The 23736-nt window shown below is 43.2% G+C and overlaps 1 protein-coding gene across 8 annotated transcripts in view; it reads left to right on the plus strand.

Moving 5' to 3' along the window:
• Positions 1-23736, plus strand: part of caskin1 (CASK interacting protein 1) — an 89421-nt gene that overhangs the window by 58481 nt on the left and 7204 nt on the right. For 3 of the 8 annotated variants that reach the window (XM_031876224.1, XM_031876226.1, XM_031876227.1), the window contains exons 3-16: positions 30-127; positions 357-502; positions 3158-3253; positions 3391-3521; positions 5406-5514; positions 5937-6045; positions 6373-6467; positions 7278-7395; positions 11027-11272; positions 15465-15569; positions 16465-16583; positions 18670-18751; positions 19309-19421; positions 21571-21681. In XM_031876224.1, the coding sequence (XP_031732084.1) occupies positions 30-127; positions 357-502; positions 3158-3253; positions 3391-3521; positions 5406-5514; positions 5937-6045; positions 6373-6467; positions 7278-7395; positions 11027-11272; positions 15465-15569; positions 16465-16583; positions 18670-18751; positions 19309-19421; positions 21571-21681 (1678 nt within the window). The remainder of the gene's footprint in view (positions 1-29; positions 128-356; positions 503-3157; positions 3254-3390; positions 3522-5405; positions 5515-5936; positions 6046-6372; positions 6468-7277; positions 7396-11026; positions 11273-15464; positions 15570-16464; positions 16584-18669; positions 18752-19308; positions 19422-21570; positions 21682-23736) is intronic. The other 5 variants (XM_031876225.1, XM_031876229.1, XM_031876228.1 and 2 more) reach the window with 5 other exon arrangements.

The following is a 23736-nucleotide window of genomic DNA, read 5'->3' on the forward strand; positions in this document are numbered from 1 at the left end:
GTGTGTGTGTGTGTGTGGGTGTACTATAGGTTTTCTCCACTGCATCATGCGTCGCTCAATGGGAACCTGGAGCTCATCACTCTGCTGCTGGAGTCACAGGCAGCTGTCGACATCAGAGACCAGAAAGGTTAGGGGATAATGCACACACACACACACACACACAAACATGGATACACGTATACAAACAAAAAAAAAGAGAAATCTGACCTTTGCACGTACATAAAATACTGTTTGTGTCCCCCTTGTACACATAGACACTCACTGATGAATAATGTATATATATCTCAGTGTGTGATTGACACGGCCTGTGTGTTCATACTGTGCATGCGCGTGTGTGTGTGCCTCTGCGCGTGCAGGTATGCGGCCGCTGCACTACGCAGCCTGGCAGGGGAAGGCGGAGCCTATGAAGATGCTGCTTAAGTCCGGCTCGTCCGTCAACGGCCAATCGGATGAGGGACAGATTCCCCTCCACCTGGCAGCGCAGCACGGCCACTACGACGTGGTGAGTGACAGCGATTCATCCGCAAACAGAGCCCAAAGTGGAGGACGGTCACGGCGGGGTCATGAGGCCGTCTTTGTCAACTGATTTACCCGTCACGTGTACTAACCACGCCTGATTCACGTAACAAGGCCTTTCATCATGATTCATACTCATGTTAGCATCCTTTAGTTCTGAAATAGCGGAATGGGCTGCCACAGATGCTAAAAGGATGCATTGTTATTTGCGATTGTTGGCACCTTTAAAGTGACTTTGATCACATTTGTGTAATAGCAGTGGATAAAATGACTCCATGGTATGTTTAAAGAGGCCACTGGTTCATCCAGCTTTGCTGCTCCTCGCAGTTTTACAGAGCTTTTAAGCGTCTTTTAGGTCAATGTTTTGGTTTTCTGGTCCATAATTTGACTGTTTTAGTTCACTCTCACTGCTCTAATGGCATTATAAAACTGCCATAAAAATATTATATATTAATATCATTAACTTTCACTGAGAATTTTTGTGCAGGAAAAGAGCATGTATTTGATCTCATAGAGCAAACATCAGAAAATAGCTCAATCTGGTGGAAAAATGGTAAAAACTACAATTTAGAAGCTGGGGCTCTATATGAAAGCCCTTAATAGGTGATTTTATGCTGTAATGGCCATAGGGTCAAAATCAGTGGTTTTAATGGGCTTCAATGGGGACATTTTTGTCCTTAAGGGGCTGAGTGTCTGTATTTTGGCTCCACGGTTTATTATAGACTTATTATAGGAGCTGAGGTTGAACCTCCAAAATAAATCAAATAAAAAAATTTGCACCCGTGCCAAAGAATTATGCAAAATGCGTTAACAAAAATGATCCAAAAATGAAACATCAATATGCCAAAAATGTCCCTAGAGATGCATAAGGGTTATTAAAAAGTGCTGATATGTCAGTGTTTACAGCATGTTTCTGCTGACCCCAAGTGGCCAAATTATTGTACAGTTATTGCAGGTTTAACATCACCTGCTAATCAGACAGAATTTACTTTTTTTTCACTTCACTTCACCATTCCATCTTCTCCATTTTTCCGTCGCTAGGTAGATATAGTATACTGTATATAATGTAGCTATATTTACCTGCTGTGACGAGTCTGTCGTGAAAAGGGCCCGTTTGAATCGCTGAACAAACGAGAGATGTGGGAGCTGCAGCCGATCCATCTGGAATCAGGCTGCCTTTAAGTTTCCTTTAACATGTATCGCTTATGTCTTATTATTATCCAGTGAGTGCCCATTTTTCCTGAGACTATGTAAGACAGACGGGTTAAGAAACAAAACGAAACACAGGCGTTAAAGAAAATTTCACCTTGGAGGCTTTTCCAGCTAAGAAGAAGAAAAAAAAAACAATCTGTGTGAAGCACTGCAGTGCTGCTGCAGGGCTGCCAAAGCAACAACAATGAAATATAGCTGCACACTCACTCCAGCAGCTAACATACCCAGGAGGAGAGCGACGCTCAGCATCCACAGGCTCAAAAAACCAAAGAACCATCCCTTCTCTTTGATTAAATAAGCATGATTTATACAGGGTAACAAACCGGCGCCGACGCTCTAATCTACAGCTGCTTCCAGTGTGCAAGGGCAAATGAATAAAAAATTACAGAAAAACTGAACCGGACCACCGATTACAACATGAATCATTTACCGTCACAGAAAAGATTTAACATTTGCTTTCACAGCAATTATGGCGAGACGGTGTTTTTGTCTGAGACGAGGGAATCTAATTTGAAGTGCTCTCCGGATTTGTTCCATTTTCAAGGTTTATTAGAAAGCACAATGAGCTAATTCCCTCTAAGTCTTTTACCACTTTAAACCAAGCTTTTCCTTTCACTTGATGTCACAGTGCTCCTCTGAGGCCGTTGTACAGCGACAAGCCGCGTGCCTACAGGGAGGGATTCTCTTTAACTCAACTAGGGGCAAAAACTGGAAAAACAGTTTTGCATTAGATGTACAGTCAACTTATCTCGGCAAACAGCCGCTGTGTGCTTATGCGTCCGTGAGTGAGTGCACCTCTGTGTCAATGCACTCGGCTGTGTTATCACTAGTGGCCCCCGGCGAACAGGGGGCCAGTTAAGAGTAGTGAGTGAGGAGTCAGCAGGCCGTCAGTGGCAGTAAAAAAACAATAAAATAGTGTTTTGGGAAAGTGTGAGTCACCTCCAAACCAGGAGAGGTCCTTGAGCACGCAGCCATAACTGGCCATCGAAAATATGAAGCTATTTGCTGCAGCTGAATACGAGAATAGCCGTGGACAGACATGGAGGTGCACACTTACTCGAGGAATCACGCACACGTGCAATCGATCACATAATCCCCCAGGTAACGGTCTAGATTGACAAATAGCACTACATGTAAGGTTCATTTTTTGGGGTGAACTGCCCCTTTAAGAAGCTAGCAGAACGGAGGCTAGCCAGGATGTGATGTCACAACTTTGTGTCCTCGTTGCTCTTCCAAGACGTTGTCACTGATTGGACAATTGCTGTTCTGGTTACGGTTGATTGGTGACTCTAAATATCTCTGAGGTGTTTGCGTGAATCGTTGTTTGTGTGTTAAGCCTTCAATAACGGATTCATGGATTGTTTTAATATCTGTTTTTTAGTTTTTTCCTCCTCATGTGTCGGTGTGTGTGTGTTTTTCCCGTCTCCAGTCGGAGATGCTGCTGCAGCACCAGTCCAACCCGTGCATTGTGGACAACGCAGGGAAAACCCCTCTGGACCTGGCCTGCGAGTTCGGCAGAGTCGGGGTAAGAACCTACGGTTTTAGTCGTTATTCAAAAGACAGCAGCACCTGAAGACAATCTACAGAAGTCATGACCAAAGTTTGTGTGTGTGTATGTGTGTGTGTGTGTGTGTGTGTGTGTGTGTGTGTGTGTGTGTGTAGGTGGTCCAGTTGTTGCTGTCCAGTAACATGTGCGCTGCCTTGCTGGAGCCCAAAAAAGGAGACACCACCGACCCCAACGGAACGTCTCCGCTCCACCTGGCCGCCAAGAACGGACACATAGACATCATCAGGTACACACACACACACACACACGCAGCATTTTCTAATGTATCACTGGGTTTAAATGTCCTCCTGAGCTTGCTGAGAAAACAGATACATAACACAACAGGGGAACAACACGATCCAATTAAGCGAAGGAACAATGTGTTGCCATTCAGTGAGAGATGACGCATCAGTCACATACTCTGAAATATATTTTTTGAGACTTTTCACGCTGCAGATTTTGCAGAAGGCGCTCCATCACGGTGGATGTCAAGTCGTTATAATCCCATCACGACGGGGGACGTGCGTCTTCATCTTTTGTTTACCTGTTTGCGAAAGAGCATGGCGGCAATGTCACTTCTGTTGCCGCAGCAACGTCAGCTGTCGGGCACGAAGCCTCCGGGATGAAGGAGAAGGAGGGAGACGCTGAGAGATGAGAGAAGACCGCAACTGAGGGAAGATAAGATGGGGAGAGAGAGAGACCGAAAGAGAGAGAGAGAGAAACCGAAAGACAGAGAGAGACCAAAAGAGAGAGAGACAGAGAGAGAGAGAGAGAATAAAGCCTGTCACAGCTGATGGAGCAGAGCGTGCCTCTAGATGTGACGCTGATAAATGATGCTCATCAGGCATGGCCGGCAGTCTGCAGAAGACACACAAAAACACTGACTCCATGTCAGTAGAAATTAGAGGAAGACGAATTGCGTCTTTGGCGGCTTCTTTTTGACAGCTGCCTCATGTCATCTGATCTTTTCAACCTTGACTCTTTTTTCTTTTTTTTCTGACCCTGTCATTGAACATACGGGGCTGGGAATGTTCTAGACTTAATTTGGCACTGCACCATTGAACCACTCTGCCATTAGGGCCTTGACTGCTCTGACATACTTGTCTTTTTCGACAGGTTCGCCAATTTGTAAAGCTCTGTCAAAATGGCCACTGGGTTCGTGGTCCCCTCACTGATTCAGGGCCCTTTTTTGCCTGGTCGCTGAGTTAGATTTTAAGCTTGAATTATACGGACTTGGGCCATAGCTATGGAGCCTGTGCACGTATTCATTCATGTTTCTGCGACCGGGAATCAGGCAGCCAGCAGCAGGCTGGGTAGTGGACTAGCCTCAGGTCCTAGCTGGGTTAGCTTAGCTTCCATCTCGGCTCTCTTCCCGTGGGCAGTTTGGTGGCATTTGGTCCAGCAGGTCTGCCTGGTTGGTCGGTGATCGCCTCAAAGTCCACTGCTCTCCATCCAATGACCACGCTTCCTTTCCAGATGTTGATGAATGTGTTCTGCCATATGCCATTAGTGATAAACACGAAAAGAAATGTAGCAGAATTCATGGGAGCTAGCGGCAGCAGCATTTACATGCGCCGCCGTCGTGGGCTACACGTTAGCTACAGGAACTGTGACCGGAGTTTCTGGCAGCGGTTGAGATTGTGAAGATAAGAGTTAGGTATAATCTGTAACTTCAATATCACTAAAGCTGCAAAACGCGTGTTAATCCGCAGCTAGAAATAGTCCCCCAACAAACGCACCATTGTTACGTGTTTGAATAATGTTTTAAACTACGATGCCCAGCTGGGGCTTTTTTTTTCTTTCTTCAAATGAAAGATTTCGATCTTCAGGAGGAACAAAGGGGCTTGGAGCAGAGAAGTTTTGAGAGATGGACTAACACATGGATTTTGGTCATTTCATGAGATTTGTTGGCAATAAGAGAAATATAGAGTAATGTCAGCCTTATCCTTTAAATCAGTTGCAGTGTACCATGACTTCACTTAATTTTTCTCTCTTTCTCTTATCCTTATCTCCCACTTGACCTCATTCAACTCCTCTTCCCTCTGCGTCCTTGTGTGTCTCCTCTCTCCTGACTTTCTCACCCTCCCACCTCTTCATCCTCTCTGTCCTTTCTCCTGCCCTCTGCTGTCAGACTGTTGATCCAGGCGGGCATCGACATCAACCGACAGACCAAAGCGGGCACTGCCCTGCATGAAGCCGCCCTGTGTGGAAAGACTGAGGCAGTGAGACTCCTGCTGGAAGTAAGTGTAACTTTACTGAGACCTTTTTAGCACTGGCCCCTGGAGTTGGCTTCACTTAAAGGACCATTAGGATCTAAGATGGGACACTTCAAGGCCAAAACCTCCCCTGAATGTAACTGCTGTCTCCACTACTGAAAAATATTATAGCTGTCACAGTAACTTATGTAAGGCGACGTAAAAAGGGGGAGGCATTTTCTCTTTCCATAAAATTACAATAAAACATTTTATTTATTTGTTTAATCAAAATAATAAGGCTCTCTGTGCGCTGTGATGAAGCTACGGAAGACATTTACTGAATACCGTGTGGTACAGAACAGAAAATGAAACCCTCTTCTCTGTTGTCACTCTATGATCTCTCACTTTAGGCCCGCATAAATGAACAAGTCAATGTGCTGTACCAAATCTTCTTTTCTCTTCAACAGAGTGGTATCAATGCCACAGTGAGAAACACCTACAGCCAGACTGCACTCGACATCGTCTACCAGTTCACTGCAACACAAGCCAGCAGAGAGATCAAACAACTGCTGAGGGGTGAGACGTGGATGGATGGATGGATGGATGAATGGATGGATGGATGGATGGATGGACGGACGGATGGGTGGATGGATGGGTGGATGGATGGATGAATGGGTGGATGGATGGATGGATGGATGGATGGGTGGGTGGATGGATGGACAGACGGATGGATGGATGGATGGATGGATGGACGGATGGATGGACGGATGGACGGATGGATGGATGGGTGGATGGATGGACGGATAAGCTAATTTATTGCACATGGCTGTGGACACGGTCATGTGAGTGATTTAATACTATGTCGATTTTCTGTAACGTACAGTCTGATTTGCTGTCTCACAGATGCGTCGGCGGCCCTTCAGGTTCGGGCTCTGAAGGATTACTGCAACAACTACGACCTGACCAGCCTCAACATCAAAGCAGGAGACGTCATAACGGTAACACGCACACACACACACATACACACACACGCACACAAAATGTCTATTCTCAATGTCGATAATGACGACAACTAAAACAATGTTTTATGTGCATCAAAGCTGATAAGTGAGTCAAGCTTTGTTGACTATAGTGAGGCATTTTTTAAATGTCTTTTCATAATCTTTTTTTCTTGTAAAACAGTATTTTGTTTTACCTCATTAGGCTTCTACATTTTTTAAAAAACTTATTTCAGACTTAGGAAATGGATCAACAGAATTGTTGTCCTCACTTGCCTCTCAGGGCTTCCGTTCTACAGTTTTCGAGTGTTTGGATAAATTAATCGTGAAAGCTGGTTGGTTGTCTTGACATCGCCCCAATAACCAAAATTGAAAATGCCTGCACCGTGTTTGATGAGATTACGAATGAATATGCAAGAATGAGTGGTTTCAGTTTCCCTCATTTACTACGCATATGTTTGACAGAAAAATGTATTATAAATTGGAGTGTAAATTGCAGTGCAGTCCACCACTCATGAATATTTATGAGCATCTATGCAGCCTTTGGGTACTGGTTACTGTAATTAGGAAGCCAAGCAGTAACTATGCTTTCTCCCTCGAGGTCTGAATGAACAATTTGGCTTCGCTGCTGTCTGACACAGGGAATTTTAGACGGCTCCGAAATGCAGTTTTGTGTTTGTGTTCGACAAGAAAAATTATTTTAAGCTAAAAAAAAGATGGTTCCATGATAGTTTTCTTTCAGTAACTTTTGCAATAGATGGAAACTAGATGGAACTTAATATTATAGTCGTAAACATGCCCACCTGACAGGTTCTGGAGCAGCACCCCGACGGTCGCTGGAAAGGCTGTATCCATGACAACCGTACAGGAAACGACCGAGTGGGCTACTTCCCTTCCACCATGGTGGAGGTCATCAGCAAGCGCACAGGTGTGTTTACTCATGTGTGTGTGTGTGTGTGTGTGTGTGTGTGTGTGTGTGTGTGTGTGTGTGAGTGTGTGTGGAGTAAATTAAAACAAGGACCAAACTGACTGTCTGGATAAAGTGTCAACCAAGTGCCACGTTACACATATTTGGACTAAACACAGATGAAGAACTTGGCAGAAAGATAGAAAAAAAGAGGAATAAATGTGAAGCTGAGTGAATGAATGATGTTTTAGCCCCATAAACCCTTGAGGAAGGCACTTAACCTTACATCTCATTCATCTCAGCACAGCGGTGCCAAACACCCAGCTGTCATCCCTGCACGGCTGAAGATGTACTCCCAGATTAATGTGTGCAATCCATTTTGGCTGATTGGGATTTTGAACCGTACTACAACTCCAGCTGATTGAAAACACACAGTTTTGGGAGTTCAGCCTGACGGTGAAAGTACCTGTTCAGTAATGTGAATATGGACACCAAAATCCTCCACATGTCCCTGGCTGGTGTTGTATTTCAGCTCTCTTTGCTTACGCTTTTCCTGCTGACTGATAGCCGTTTGTTGAGAAGTTTTTGAGGAATACGCTTGTTTGTTTTCTTACCTAGAATTTTATGAAGAATTGATACCATTAACTATGAAGCTATACTGCCAGCAGCCAGTTAGCTTTGCTTAGCTTAGCATAAAGACCAGACACAACTGATTGTTTGAAAACCTGTTAGCAGGTCAAGATTCATGGTCTGTGGATGAATATTAAACCATAATGTATCCAATTAAAATTTACTTTAAATCGAGTAAAAACATTCTTTCACACTGCTTTATAACGTTAGCCTATAGTTTATACTCTATGTTCTGTATTTACGTCGTTCATGGCCTTGCTAAAGCTATGTCACATTTATATTAGGTAAAATATTAAATTCTCAGATGCTAGTTTCATGCAGATATAGTTATATGTAGATGTCTTGAACATTGTTGTCACATTTTTCTTTAATCCACTGTGACATTCTGTAGCGATAAATAGTGCCCCACTGGCTAGCTTAAGGCCGCCGCTCTGCACTTCACTCGTACGGAGGTAACAGCTGATGATGCTGTCCCGACTGACGACTTCAACACGGAAGCGTAGCGCCCATCCTCCAATTCCCCCTCAAGCAAACACTGTTAGCTTTGTCAGCACTGTTGCCATTGTTAGCGCTGTTAGCTTCTAGCCACCAGCTCAGCCGTAGCCATGTTGAAAGCCATGTGGAGGCAGTACGGGCAATCTGTAGGGCTAATTAAGATCACCTCTAAAGTTTCCACTCGTTTCCATTGTTTGTGCTAAGCTAAGCTAACTGTGGGTGGCATTATATTCACCGTACGGATGTGAGAGTGGTATTAATCTTCACATCTAACGTGCGGCTAGAAATCTCTTGTGCATAATTCACAAAATGTCAAAATATTCCTCGCATTGCCTGTCATGTGAACTTACAACGAGGTGTATGCTAAACAAGTTAAAGATCTGCCAGGGTTACAGGTGGAATTTTGCTGTCATCTGTGTTTTCGTTACTCAACAGGTGTCCAATCTCCCAAAAAGCTGTTTTAACCACCTTTTTCCATTTTATATCACTGTGATGAGCTGTTTTTAGCCTCTCCGGTGAGATCCACAGAGCACAATCACACCCATCTCGTCATCCCAAACACTGCGCAGCCACAAAGAGGCTCAGATGTTTTTTAACTGTGTATCTATGTCTGTCTGGAGGTCTGGTATCTCTGTTTGTCCATCCGTCTGTCTCTCTTTAGTTAGCCTATTAGTATGTCCTACTTGTCTCTGTCTGTATGTCCGTCTCCCTGTTACTGTCTGCCTCATCCCCCCCGAGACCACAAAGGTCTCACTTTCATATCATCTCTCCTCTCTCATGTAGTCCATCGCTCTTTGATCACTCAGTATTTACTGTATAGTCCATTTACCACTATAGAACCCAGTCAAGGAAAATGCTGCAGTGGCTCCATCTGCCCTGAAATTCAGTGTATTATATAGCAGCTGTGGTTACAGTACAAAACAGCTGGAGCACTCCCACTGAGTTTGCACAGCCATACTGACTAATCACTGTCACACACACACACACACACACACACACACAACCTCACTCTGGGATACGGCAGCTGTTTTAGCAAGAGGTTTCATTTACTCAACTGTTTTTCATCAATTTATAATTATTCCTTTTTTTTCCTCATCAATTCTCCCCAGTCAGCCTCTTCACCTCTTATTCGTTCCTTCTTTTTCCTCAAAGGGATGTTACACATCACATTTTTTTCAACACACATAAATGGCCAATTACATCCACTAGATAGATATATGAACAATTAAATTAATTAGGCTGACTTGAAAGTTGCAGCGGCCATCACAATCACAGCGGGGAAGCTGCCAGCTAGCTTTGCACATCAGTTACAACAGCTACTTTGTAAAGTCAGGGACCAATCACAGGAATGGGGACGATGACCGTTGGAATTTAGCAGTTAGCTTGAGAGTTAGCTATCTAGGCTACGTCCTAATCGCAAATGAATAGTTTGTATTGGAGAATTCAGGATACTATCAAGGATTGTCTGATTCCCAAAGTTGTTAGGCTTTCCTTACATTAAACATAAAATATTTTTGAATCCACAAAACCTACAAAGGACTACCAACGCCTGGCAGTTTTTTTAGATCCTGTTGCAAGTGCAGAAAGTGTAACACACCTTCACTTCCCTTTCTCTCCCCGTTGTTATTGATAAATCCACGACGCTGTCCGTGGTGCTGAAGTAGCAGACGGATTTGGAAATGCAACATCTCGTCAGTTTCATCTCGGCTATATATAATATTCAAAAATATATATCTTGAATAGATAAACCAGACATTTCATAGACATATATATATACATTTGATAAATCACAACTTTGTTCTGTGCATGTGTTATTAAAAACGCAACGGCTAGCTAGCTGGTTTGCTAAGTGCACTATTTCATGTTATATGGCCAATTCAGCATCCAGTTGGTAAGCATTTAAGAAGCATTTCCATAAGTCCCAATGCTAGTATGTTCACAGAGAGGACATATTGATGTGAATCTGTAACATTTGTGCGCAGTGTCAGATCAAACAACCTATTTTGGGCATTTATATGATGAGTTATACAGCCACCAGCGGCCTTAACTACTGAGAGAGGAAACTGGTGAGCTAGCAGACACTGCTGGATGTACGGCAAGTGGAATCCTGTTACATGTTGGTAATATGCCAGTAGCTAATGACTTAAGACTGAACCACATTATGTTGAGAGTAAAAAGCGGCCGATACTCATCAGTCCCTGGGACCATCTCCTCTGTTACCATCCATCACTTCCCCTTTCCACCTCTCCATACATTTCATTTTAACGGCGCCCACATCTGTTTGTCCACTCCTTCTCTTCATCCTCCCGCCTTTAACATTACCGTTTGTTTAATTTTGTAACTTCCGCCTTTGTTTTAAATTTTTCTTTTCTCCCCCCCCCCCCTTCTTTCTTATGTGTAATTCTCTGTTCTCTGTTGTTTGTGTGTCTCGTGGCGGTGGTTCACTGTTGGCTGATTGTGTGTGTGTGTGTGTGTGCGTGTGTGTGTGTGTGTGTGTGTGTGTGACGTCACGGTGGGTGTTATCTAGGTTTGGCCAGCACAGTCATTTGCACCCAACAGTTTCAAAAGATACCGCTGGTTCCTCCGGCGACGGTTGCCCCTGCCAACGCGGTAGTCAACGGCAACGACACCACGTTCCATCAGATCCATATCCTGCCTCCACCGCCTCCTCCTCCACCACATTCCCATCAGCCACTGCTTCCACTTTTCACTTCCTTTGGCTATAGCAAGTCGCCCGTGACAACCCCACTGGGAGACACACCCACTGCCCCAGGTACACGGCCCCTTTTTCATTATTTGTATTATGATTATGATTATTATGATTATTATTAAAGCTTCAAGGGATGCTTTCCTCCACCTATGCTAAAACACACCATGTCTGATTGGTCATGTAAGATTCTTATTGATGTTTTCAATGTTGTTTTAAGAAGGCATCCATTGAAGTTTTCTGTTATGGATCATTATTTATGTATCTTTATGTGTTGCTCATACTATATAACTTTCCTTTTTCTGTTGTTGCTGTTGTCATCTCCATTACTGAGAGCCAGAGTCAGCTTTTAGCCGGGAGTCTAATGTGCTTAAGCCACTTGCTATTGTATCACTATTGTAGAAATGAGAGCTTTGCCCAGTGGACATACAATATGAGCGATAAAAAGAGAAATATTTGTTGCTCATGGTTTAGAATAAGTTGATTAAGCACAGCTATCTGATGGACTATTTCACTTGGAATCCTGAAGGGTTTCATAAAATCAACTCCCATTTTTGAGACTATTTATGGTCTGTAATTACCACGCTACGTAGTAGATGTCTTCGTTAGTGGCGGAGTCCGCCATCCCAACGCTGGATTCAGATTGCCTGCACACGCACTAGCGATTCACAGCAAACAATGCATCCATGGAAGATAACATTACAGTTTGTAGTTTAAGGCTGAACCACAACTTTGGCCTTTTTCACACGTAAGACCAAAGATCCCACCAGTTGCTTCGTTTCAGGGCCCGTAAATGAACAATATTATCAGTCTCATGTTAATCGGCTCTGAAATGAGGCTCCGTAGGGCCACACAGTCAACCACAAAAAAAAATCTTGCCCTGTAATAGGACAAGTCTTTATGTAAATGCTGCAAAGTAATGCCCCTCTGAAGTGGGTTTGATCACTGCTATAGCATTTCTGTTGTATTTTAAAAATAACAGCTTTGTGGGAGAGAAAACAGTTGACAAAGTAATGCTAATACACTGGTGTGGTTTTTTAAGGATGTCGTTGTAATACCGCTGACATTTCGACTCACCCCACACAAGAAAAATCTTGTGAATGTATCTGCCAGAGAAGAAGAATAGATATAAGGTGGAAGGGGAGCTCACCGCTGACCTCTGTTCAGTTTGTGCTTCACTTAAATGTCTTGCCTATTTATTTCTTTTATACATTTTTTTGCAGTTCTATTTTTTTCCCCCCTTCCTTCCTCTCTGTTCTTCCCCTGTATATCATAACTGTCCCAGCCACTAAGACAACTTCAACACACACACACATCCCACACAACCCTCTCCTGACCAGACAAGTGTGTTTTATTTATTTTTTTGTTCTGTCCTGCCTCGTCCCGCGTGTTATTGTCACGTCTGACCATTTCAACACCACTCTTACCCACCTTGCACTTATACCCTCAATGTGTCCGCGTGAGAGTGTGTGTGTGGTGTTGGTGAAGGCTTCGGACGAGGAAGCGAGTCTCGAGCTCTTCTGAATGTGCTGAAACATTAATTTAACATTTAATCATTTGGAAACAATACCAATTCAAATTGTTGTTATGTCTTTGGGTAAAAACATACATTTGTTTTCTGGAAAGGATCGATGTTGTCGCTTTAATGACAGTTAAGTTTGTCACAGAGGTTTAGTTGGAGATGTTGCTTCGTAACAAAAAGCTTTTTCAGACATCAACGGGTGATATATTCTGACTAACTCAAAACTCCAGTGAGATATTGCAGCTGGAATAAACCTAATTCATTCTCATACAGGACTCTTTAACATAAGGTATTAGAAATGAAATGCTGATAATCTGCATTACATGCAAAGATTCAGCAAATTCTAACATATAAAATGTCAAATGTTGCGTCACAGAGACCCAAATGCATTGTTAGAAAATGTCACCCAGGATGTTCTGCACGTAAGGTATTCACTGGCCCGATCCCCAATCTCCACGCTCACGGACTTTGAGGCGTGTTCCCGCAAAGTCCTTGGGGGTTTAAGGCTGTCCCACTTTCAAATCGTCGAGTGTTTGAGGGCTTTCTCCCGCAGACATTTTGAGCCCTTCGTGAACACTCTCTGTAACTCTGCATTTCTGCAGACTTTGCCAAAGGTATTTACCCACAATTCATAGCGTTGTGACGTTAAACACGGGGTTGCCAGCGGAAGCCAGAGAAAAGGTGAACGAAGAGGACGGCACAAGCCTGTTATTACATTTACACAGAAACGTTAAGGATTTAAGGTGGAACATAAAAACACATGGGAGCGGAGGAACGCAATCCGAGGCTATTTATTACACATAAGTTATTCATCAAACATTTCCTTTTGTTGTTGAAGCTGTTTTGACATAAACGAGTAAATAGATTGATTGACAATTACCTCTCATCTCCTGAGGCAAAGGCCTGGAATACGTTTAAATCAGGGAATAAAAAGTATAGAAATAATACTCACAATTGTACATGACTTGTCGTTGTGAAGGCAAACAATTGCAGCCTCTCACACTCAACCATTTACCAGGTGGCGTCAGTTAAGTCCCTGCGGGTTCGGGGTCTAAGACCTTATAGGGGGCATTGGGATTGGGCCACTGACTGTAAATGTTCTACCAGGTGAATAGAAGCCTTTGCTGGACACCATTTTGATTCCTCCAGGAGAATAAACCCCTTTAGGAAAGTGTATTGTCATTAAGTCCAAGAAAATACAAAAAAGGGAATGCAGTACCCAATTAAAGAAAAGTAAAATGCCTTTACTTATACATACATCAGGTTGGTACAGTTTCCCTCAGCTTTGATCACATTGTTTGAAATCGGCACATTTTTGGAACTTACAAATGATTCCAGTCAAATCAAATTCTTTGAAAACAGACTTCAGTCCTTTGTTTGAGGTCACTTGGAAGGAGGCAAAATGGCCACAAGAAGGAGCTGCAACATTACATGGGAGCAAATGGAACAATTTTTTTACAATGTGTGTGTTTATCCGGAGCACTGTCGGTCACACATATAAACCATTTATAAACCCGTACTACGATGGTTATAATGGTTTATGACACTCTCCAAATGCACTACAGCAGCCCCATTGTGGCAAGGCTTGCATATATAATCACACACATATGGCTGCATTATATATGTATATGTATGTGTATGTACATTATGGCATATATGTGTATATACACAGATATTCATGTTATGGATTTATTTATGTACGATGGGTATATAAATGTTTTCATATATCTATATATATATATGCTGTATTTTTTTCTGTGTATGTGTGTGCGTGTGCGAGCGCGTTTGTGAGAATGTAAGTGTGGTGTGTAAGTGAAACTTATTTATCCTTTTCAAAAAATCTTATCCACCTTTACCCTGCTCTCCTACTGGCCCCTCTGTAAGTTTTGTAATTTAGGAATTTATTTATTTAATTTACCCAGTTTAACCTTTTTTTGTCTCAAAATATCACTGTATCAGCTGTAATCTGTCGTTAGTGGAGATGGTTTGCTCAGTATATTTGCAAAATACAAATACCGTATGTAGCATTGTCAATACTCAACATTTTGGATGATTTTAGCTCTTTTTACCATTGTTATGTGACAAAAACCTAGATTAATTATGAATAATGTCAATGTTCTGTAAAATTACGCAAATTTCCCTTACACCAATGTTTTGTTATAGTATCAAATTCAGGTTTAGCTATACGTAAATGCTAGTTTTGAGCCTATCTTAAAGCTGCACTAATCAATATTTGTATCTGAACAATGGATCCAATGTGTAATGTTAGATGGGTCACTTGTAGTTGTTAAACCACCGAGAGTTATCATTAGGCCATGCCATTCTACTCTGATCTACGGAGATTTTTAACCCCTTTAAGCTAATTGTTTTGGTTTTACGACCCACAACTTTACCAAATCCCAACAGCAAAGAAACAAAGTTTGTGACTAGCGGAGCTTTTAGCAGCTAAAGAGTTAAATAATTTTTCTAATGTGACCAAAACAGAGCTAAAAGTCAATTCAATATTTGACTTAAATTCACCACCTTGGCTGAAACGCAACTTCAAATGAATGCTAATGTTGCCAAGTGTTTGCTAACACGTTAGCCGTATCAACTAATAATTTGTCAATGTTGTATTTTCAGTTGCCCCAAAGTTGACCAAAAACGAACATCAATATTAGATAGCAAAAGGATAGCAATGCTTCCAAGGCCAGTTTAGGGTCGGTTAGCGGCTAACAGTGGTGTTCTGTGTTGAAGGTTGCCGCGGCTCAGAGGCAAGTCCTCACAGCTCTCCCACCACATCCTGCGGGCCCCATGGCGGCTCCAACGAAGAGATCTGGGTACTGCGCAAGCCAGTGGCAGGTAACTAAGCCGCGCTGCGCTGAGCCCTCAACCACCGACTCCCTTTAAACTCTGAGCGGGGGTCAAACAGTATCTGACATCCGTTCAAACTTCTTTTTTTTTTAAAGGCTTTTCTGCCCGGCACTGCCTTGCTGGTGTCTATGGTATTGCAAATGTCCCCAAGAACAGAACCAAAACTATCCATCTATTTCTTTGAGCTAAAAAAAAAAGATGTTGTTTGAAGGCTTTCAGATACTCTTTGACCTGCTCCTGACAGTCCCCCATGTCCTGCTTAACCCTCCATCTAAAGCTCAGCTCAACTCAGTGGCCTTATGTGTAGGACTGCAGCCATCTGCATCGGTCTACAGTCTGTGTGTCTTTCCAACTGGATGTATGGAGACATTTTCGTGTGAGAGAGAAGAGAAAAAAATGTAGGAAACAGAGAGAAGAAGTGAGAGAAAAGGTGTGTATGTGTGTGTGTGTGTGTGTGTGTGTGTGTGAAAGCGGAAGGTGTGTCTTGTTTACTCCACTTCTGTGTTTGTCGCTCAATCGTCCGTCACCCTGTCTGTCCGTCCGTCCGTCCGTCCTATCCATACAACAACATGCTGCCCAGTGCATTTCAATGGAGAGTCACACCTGTTACCACGTTGCTTTGGATATCAGCTAAACCACTCAATGTGTGTGTGTGTGTGTGTGTGTGTGTGTGTGTGTGTGTGTGTGTGTTTGTGTGTGTGTGTTGGCGACTGTTGTGCATCCATCTGTTTGTTGCATGTATGCGTCTGTATGCACAAAATCTATACATATCGTATATGTACACGATTGCATGCGTGTGTGAATGCACGTGGGTGTGTGGGTGTGTGTGTGTGTGTGTGTGTTTGTGTTTGTGTGTGCGTGTGCGTGCGTGTGTGTGTTGCAGGTGGAGACCGCTGCAGTTTGGGTAGTTCTGGCAGTGTGACCAGCGTGAGGTCGTCGGGCAGCGGTCAGAGTGCCGGCAGTGGCGGGCACACCCTCCATGCGCAGGCTGAGGGGGTTAAGGTACGGAATACACACACACACACACCAACACACAAAATGTAGCCGCACACAACTTTGTGTGTATGCACTGCTTTGTTTTGTAAGTGAATTTATGTAATATTCCACGAGCTACATATAATCACAAACAAAGAAAGCTTGACCAAAAAGAACAATATCAGCAGTGACAAAGAGAAAATGGGAAATTCAGAATTTAGACGTTTTTATAACCTGCCGAAAAATGATGTCAAGGTTTATTTGACAGCTCCTTCATTTCTAAATACTTTCCAAGGAACTTTCCTGGAAAAAAGATGAGATTTATTGTTCAACTTGCACGCTATTTGTTCTATCCCGTTGTTCTGTCTCTTCCTTCTTTTCCCTGTTAAAGGGGTTCTCTTTTGGGGGGAGTTTTTCCTTTTCCAACGCGAGGGGTCCAAGGACTGAGGATGTTTTATGCTGAACAGATTGTAAAGCCCTCTGAGGCAAATTAGTCATTTTTGGCTTTACAAATATATTGAATTGAATTACTAATTTAAGTGAATTACTAGTGTAGAGAGTCGGTCGTTCACCCCCCACTAGCAAACCGACTCATCAACGACTCTTTCGGCTGACACACAACTCCCGCCCTCTCCCGATTTTATTCCAAATGGACTATTGTTTTTTCCGACTTTTATTCCGAAACTGGGTGACTGTGGCGCTGAATGAGAGCCTTTCCGGAGGACTAGCCCGGTTCGTATGCACAACTGCGCACGCACCACAAAGAAGCGGGATTTGTGATTCACTTCTTTCACTTGTGAATCGAGTCAATTCGTTCCTCTTTAAAGACATTAACACACTCGCAGATACACTGACATACATATTTAGAGGCATTGTTCTGCATGTGTTCTTAGCCTGAAGATGTCTCTCAAGTTGCTTATTTACTCTTAAAAGCAGCCAGCTGCACATGTCACACATTTCCAGCGAGCGTCCTGTTAAAGAAACTGCAAGTGAGACACTTTTAAGCCGCTTAAAACATCCACACACAGCAAAATTAGACCCGATTGCGGCCCAGACTGACGGGTAGCATCTGTCTTCTCCGCGTCTCACTGCACTCGCTCCTCATCAGCGGCAGTCAGGTTTTTATCGCAGTGCTCGCAGTGGAAGCCTCAGAACCGAGGTTTAAATGTGATTAATCTAGCGGTAGACGGCAAACGTCACGTCTTTTATTTCCAGACAGACTTTCCTGCAAAGATCGATCTTATGTGAGAAGATGAAGTTTTAGAATTGGCATTTTGTTTGTTTCTTAATGAGAATGCAAAAAAGAACCCAACCAATTAACTTGTTTTTCCTGCTCAGGGTACATTCTTGTGTAAAGGTATTACTGTAATTCATTAGGAGTATATGAGCACTAGATTATTTATAATGGTATTTTATGATTTATAGTAGAATAAACTATTTTGATGATCATTTTCCAGTGTGTATGAAAGAAAGAAAAAATGACATGTTTTTGCATTAACAATGGCTGAAATGACAATATGTAATGTGAACATGGTCATGGAACTTGTAGTGATAAACCTATATAGAATTATCCTCCATCTCTGCAGTTCCTCCCAACTCTATAGAGCATTTTAGCATCATTCAGCTCATTGTTTTGGTTACAACCCAAAACTTTAATGCTTTGATTCGCTCTTGACGTTCCCACCAGCCCTGTTTCCAACAGCAGCAGGCAGCTATTTTCATTGATAAGCCTCGGGTAAATCCACTGCCCAGCACCAAACGAGCAGACGGTATAAAAGAAACCACCCCTGTGCATGTTCGTCTATGTGCAGCCCCAAGAAGCAATTCAAACTTAACATGTTACACCAACTTACAGGATAAAACAAATGAAAAAAAAAAATTGCTGCTTCTATTAGCCTAAAAATGTCTTATTCAGTGTTTGATTGTATTTAGCTCCACCCTCTTGTGTTACTTGGTTGTAAAAAAAAAAGATGGCGACAGCCAAAACTCGAGGCTTTAAAAGCATAGTCCACAAACCAATGGGTTAAGTCACAGTAAAGACTACCTCAACTTCTTATACAAGTTGCTGGATGCCTGTTCACGTGGACGCGTTTGTGTTCTTGTGCACTTGCAGCTTCTGGCCACAGTCTTGTCCCAGTCTGCCAAAGCCAAGGAGCATCTGCTGGAACAGTCCAAGTCTGTGGACCAGCCTGCAGGTAGGACAGGGGTCAGCTCGGGGGAGGGGGGGTCCTTCTTAAACCCTGTTACTGTGTCACTGTAATTACAGAAGGATTTTAGATGTAACTCTGTATGACTTTAATTCACAGTAACCAGCCTTGGTGTTATGAAGCTGGTGAGAACGTGGGGATGTTTTAAGAAAAAAAAGAAGATTAAAACCAGGGAGAAAGTCATAAACCACTGATCTTTTCAAAAAAATGTCTTAATATCACTTCTACACTCACACTCACACACACACACACACACACACACACACACACAGATCTTGGCTGGTTAAACAGACAGATGGCCAAGGCAGGGGATGTAGGAGGAAGTGTAGCATGGTGCGATTTGTTAAGAAGGTTTGTTATATCTTGGAGAGCAAGAATGTGATTGGCTCCCTTTCAAAGCAATGAGGGAGATTGAGCAGAAATCGATCGGTGGAGAAGAGTAGAGGTCAGGCTGGCGGAGTCAACTCATCTGTTGATCGGCCAGGAAGTTTACAGTGACAGGGCGACAGCTTTTTTTGTTAACTGGCCAATGGTATTTCTCCCAGCAGGCTCCGCCAGCTCCTCTCGGACATCGAGCCAATCAGGCTGTCCGCTGCACGAGGCGCCGCCTTACGACGCTGTGGTGACCAGGAAGGGGGAGGGGCAAGGCGAGGGGAAGGTAGGACAGTCCCGGAGTCTCCGCAGACTCAGTCCTCTCCCACTTTCATTCAAAACGCAAGCGAGTCACATACAGACACCATCAATGTCCGTGATGAGAATGTAGCTCCTCAGTCACCTCAACCACAACCCTCTCTCTCCTCCACACACACACTCACACACACACAGACTATATATATTTACACACACCAAGATGTCCCAGCGGTTTCTCTCGCAACTGGCCTCGTCCGTGCTGCGAGTGTTCGGATGCAGCCATGACACGGTGAGTGTGTGAGTGGAAGATCTCCGGTTTGATCTTGTTTGGGTCCTGGAACGAGGAATCTTGTGTGTGTGTGTGTGTGTGTGTGTGTGTGTGTGTGAGCGAGAGAATCCTGTCCTTCTCTTGTTTATCTGCTCCCTGCTATCCATCGTTATTCACTCCTTTTAGTTGCAGCTTCTGCCTCTTCCATTGCGGTATTTTTCTTCTTCTGTTGCAGAGACAAATGTCTCTCAATTGATGCTCAGTAGCTGCGCCTCATGCAAGATATCGGTGTATGTGTGTGTGTGTGTGTGTGTGTGCTGGCAGGTGCCCAGCAGCGTGCATGCCGTGGGTGGACTAGCTCGGCACAAGAAGTGTGAAATCCAAGCTTACACCATGTACAGTAAACTGTTATTTACTGTAGAGTGTGTGTGTGTGTGTGTGTGTGTGCGCGTGTGTGTGTGCGTGTGTGTGTGCGTGTGTGTGTGCGTGTGTGCGCGCGTGTGTGTTTCTATATGTGTGTGGGCCCACATTTAAGTTCATGTCTTCATTTTCTAATAATTATAAAGCATGATAAACCGACTATGAGCATATTTAAATAACAGGTGGTCTTGGTGGTTGTGTGTGTGCATCGCTTGCCTACAGTGTGTGTGTCAGTGTGAGTGTGTGCTGTCATGTAAGCCATGTTCTCGTGGCCATCTGTTAGCTAGAGTCCCGATTCCTCAGCAACCCGTAACGTGTGCCACGGTAGGGTGAAGGCGATGAACGGTGGTTCAGCGAGAAAAAACAATCAGCTTTGCGGGAACAGTGTGGAGGAGGAAGAGGAGGGTCGTGGGGAATTATGAGGAAGAGGAGATGGAGAAAGACAGAAGGGGTGCCGGACTTTAAAGGAGGACCAAGGTGCGTAGGAAGAAGTTGTGCAGTGGTTTTAACAGTTCCACCCGGTCCTGTAGCTCCCCTGCTGTTGCCCATCAGCTTTAAGAGCAGGACATTGCAGCAAATCAGCAACTTAAAGAAGCCGGAGCAACCAGCTCCAGGTGCCTGGATTGTAACATTACCATTAAACAACAACCAGCTATATAAATAAAGCAGCTATATAAATAAAGCAGCTGTAGAATCCTCATCCTAAAGCACATCTATGAATAGAATCACCCAGAGTAATTAGGTAAGCATCATTAGCAATGTAGCTTATTATTTAGGGAATGTGGTATATTAGGTGGTATATTTTTAGTATTTATATGCCCATATTTCCTGAATGTTTTTTTTTAATTTCAGCTACATGTTTAGCCATCAACACCTGAGCTTTTGTTGTTAGCCTCGTCTCAGCTGGTTCAACTTTTTGGCCCAACATCTAACGAACTGGAAATCCCTGTTGAAGTGTGAGAATATTTGAGGAAAGAGAGTTCTCGTGGGGACATGTGTGAGAACAATGAGTGTGTGTGAGTAAGTGATAAATATATATATATATATATATATATATTACATTTATTTCCGAGTTATCACCACGCTAATGCAATACAGCGTTTTCAGCGTTTTCCAGCTGTAAAGTGTCAAATGCCCACTTCTAATCTGTAGCTCTTCCTGTAGCATTTGAGAAACTAAAGGCCGGGCCTTTCTCCCTCCTAACTTTAGCCTGGTTTTCCCTACAGGGCCAACTAGGGCTAACCAGGGCTAAAAATCAGCCGGGTTTTGAGGCCAATAAATCATTATAATCATCCGTAAATGTATACGAATTTGTCTTTTTGACAATAGTAAAGATGTACTGACAGACATGGTGGACAGTCCCTTACTACAGTATCTATTGTGGCCCCTTGTTTGGCCCTACTTGGCCCCCTGCTGAGAGAAAAGTGGCCGTTGAAGAAGCTGACACGGAGCCAGTGACAGCATTCCCCCCCTGTCTTCTCTCCCGTAGAGCTCAGAGGCCGTTGTCCAATGGCTGAGCGACTTTCAGCTGCAGGTCTACGCTCCAAACTTCCTGGGCGCTGGGTATGACTTGCCCACCATTAGCCGAATGACTCCGGAGGTAAGGCACCCGAACCCCCCTGATCCCACCCACCCCCCCACCCGAACCCCAGAGAGGTCACAGGCACCTCCAAGGACCACAATGGAAACGAGTCTGCACGACTTTGATTTGTGCTGTCCTTGATGTTTTCCACATGCATGTATGCCATTTCCCTTTAAGGAGCACTATTAGACCACTCAACTAAACTGCACTCAGCTGTACTCTCCCTGCCTCCTGCCCATGCCTATGACTATATTCAACATGTGAATGAAGTATATTCAAACTCTGTATTTCTGTCTGGTAAATTTTAAGCTACCGCCAGCAGACTGTTAGCTTAGCTTAGCACAAAGACTAGCTGGTTCCCCCAGTTTGCAGTCTTTGTAGTAAGCTATGCTACTGGCTGCTGCCGCTAGCCTAATATTTACCATCCAGGCATGAGAGTGGTATCAAACGCGTCATCTAACTCGCTCGTGAGAAAGCAAATATTGCATGTTTTCCAAAACTATTCCTTTAAAAAGGGTACATTTCCAGTGACCTCAGACTGCAATCCTAACAATTTGCATACTATACGAAAGTAATATAAACCAACACAAACCATGAACTAGGCTACCTAATTGTTAATAATACAGTTTCAATTAATGAACACCACTTCGCCGAAATCTCATGTGCTACAATGAGGAAAAAAACGCTACTTTATGCGCGAAGCACACAGAAAGCCTCCCAAGGCTGCTAAAACGCTCTCTGGCTGACCAGGACCTTATGCTACACCGTCCGAGTTTTCCCAGAATTCACTTATGAAAGGCAGATATGATGTCATCAGGGTCGTCTTGGGTTAGGCTTGAGACCCATACTAGGGACCAAAAGTCAGGATAGCTCGGCCTCTGCTGCTTTGATTTTGACTATTTTATTTGACACCCCCAACTCAATAAAATAATTCTAAATCACTGGAGTACCCCTTTAAACTACACATAAAGAAGTATAATATTTATATAATATAAATATTATGTTCACATTGTTATATGCATTGTTGATGCATGTTATATGCATCAACCTAGTGATACTTTTACTGAACTGCATCATATGTTCACCAGGCACGTTTCTTATAAATACATCGTGTACCAGTCAGAATCACAAACTGGAGCTAAAAAAAGGGGAAATTGAATAAAAGAATCAATAATTGAAAATAAGCTCAATATATCCACACAACCTCCTGACCCTCCCATCACCTTCAACACTGCTGCTGCTGACTGTTCTGAGGAAGAAGACCGATGCTCTCACCTACATACAAATAATTTATAGCACACATAAATTATTTGTGTATGTACGTACACTGTGCATGCTGGATGGCTCAGAGCTGAGCTGACTTTAAATGGGTTTTGTCGTCAGAGATATATCGTAGTATTCTGGCCTATTCTACTGTATGATTGGGTCACACCTGCATATAATGTATGAGTTATGCAAATGTGTTTGTGTGTGTTTGTGTTGGGGTGATTGTCGTGATTGTTCATGTGTGTTTGTTAAAGTGTGTTCTCGTGTGTCCACCACAACTACCACTGAAATACACAGAAACAAAAGTAAACAGACAATGACAGGATGATGCACTGTATTTGTTAACTATAAGGTTCCAAATATGTCAACACACCATCACTTTAACACACTTTAGTTTGTGTGTAAACACGAGCTTGTTCGCTTACCACAGAAGTTGAATATAAATGATATCTCGGAGAATCTGATTCTTTGCGTCCTTTTCACTGCAGACATTTGCTTTTTGCTTTCCTTTGCTTTTCTTATGATTTTTGAGACATTTACATTTCTGCTCTATTCTCAACTGGCAGAAGCTTTCATCAGATGTCACGCTGTCACTTGTTTCTTTGTGTTGCAAATTTTCCTCTGTGTGTGTGTGAGAGAGATAGTGTGTGTGAGTGAAAGAGAGAGACTGCTGGAGTCTTGGGGAAATTTGAATTCCCTTTGTGGAGGAAAAAAAGCCTGAACATGCAATCACTGTGTCTTACTTGTGTGTGTGTGTGTGTGTGTGTGTGTGTGTGTGTGTGTGTGTGTGTGTGTGTGTGTGTGTGT

This window comes from Anarrhichthys ocellatus, unplaced genomic scaffold, assembly GCF_004355925.1.
Source record: "Anarrhichthys ocellatus isolate YVR2014 unplaced genomic scaffold, GSC_Weel_1.0 scaffold106, whole genome shotgun sequence".
Lineage (NCBI taxonomy): Eukaryota > Metazoa > Chordata > Actinopteri > Perciformes > Anarhichadidae > Anarrhichthys > Anarrhichthys ocellatus.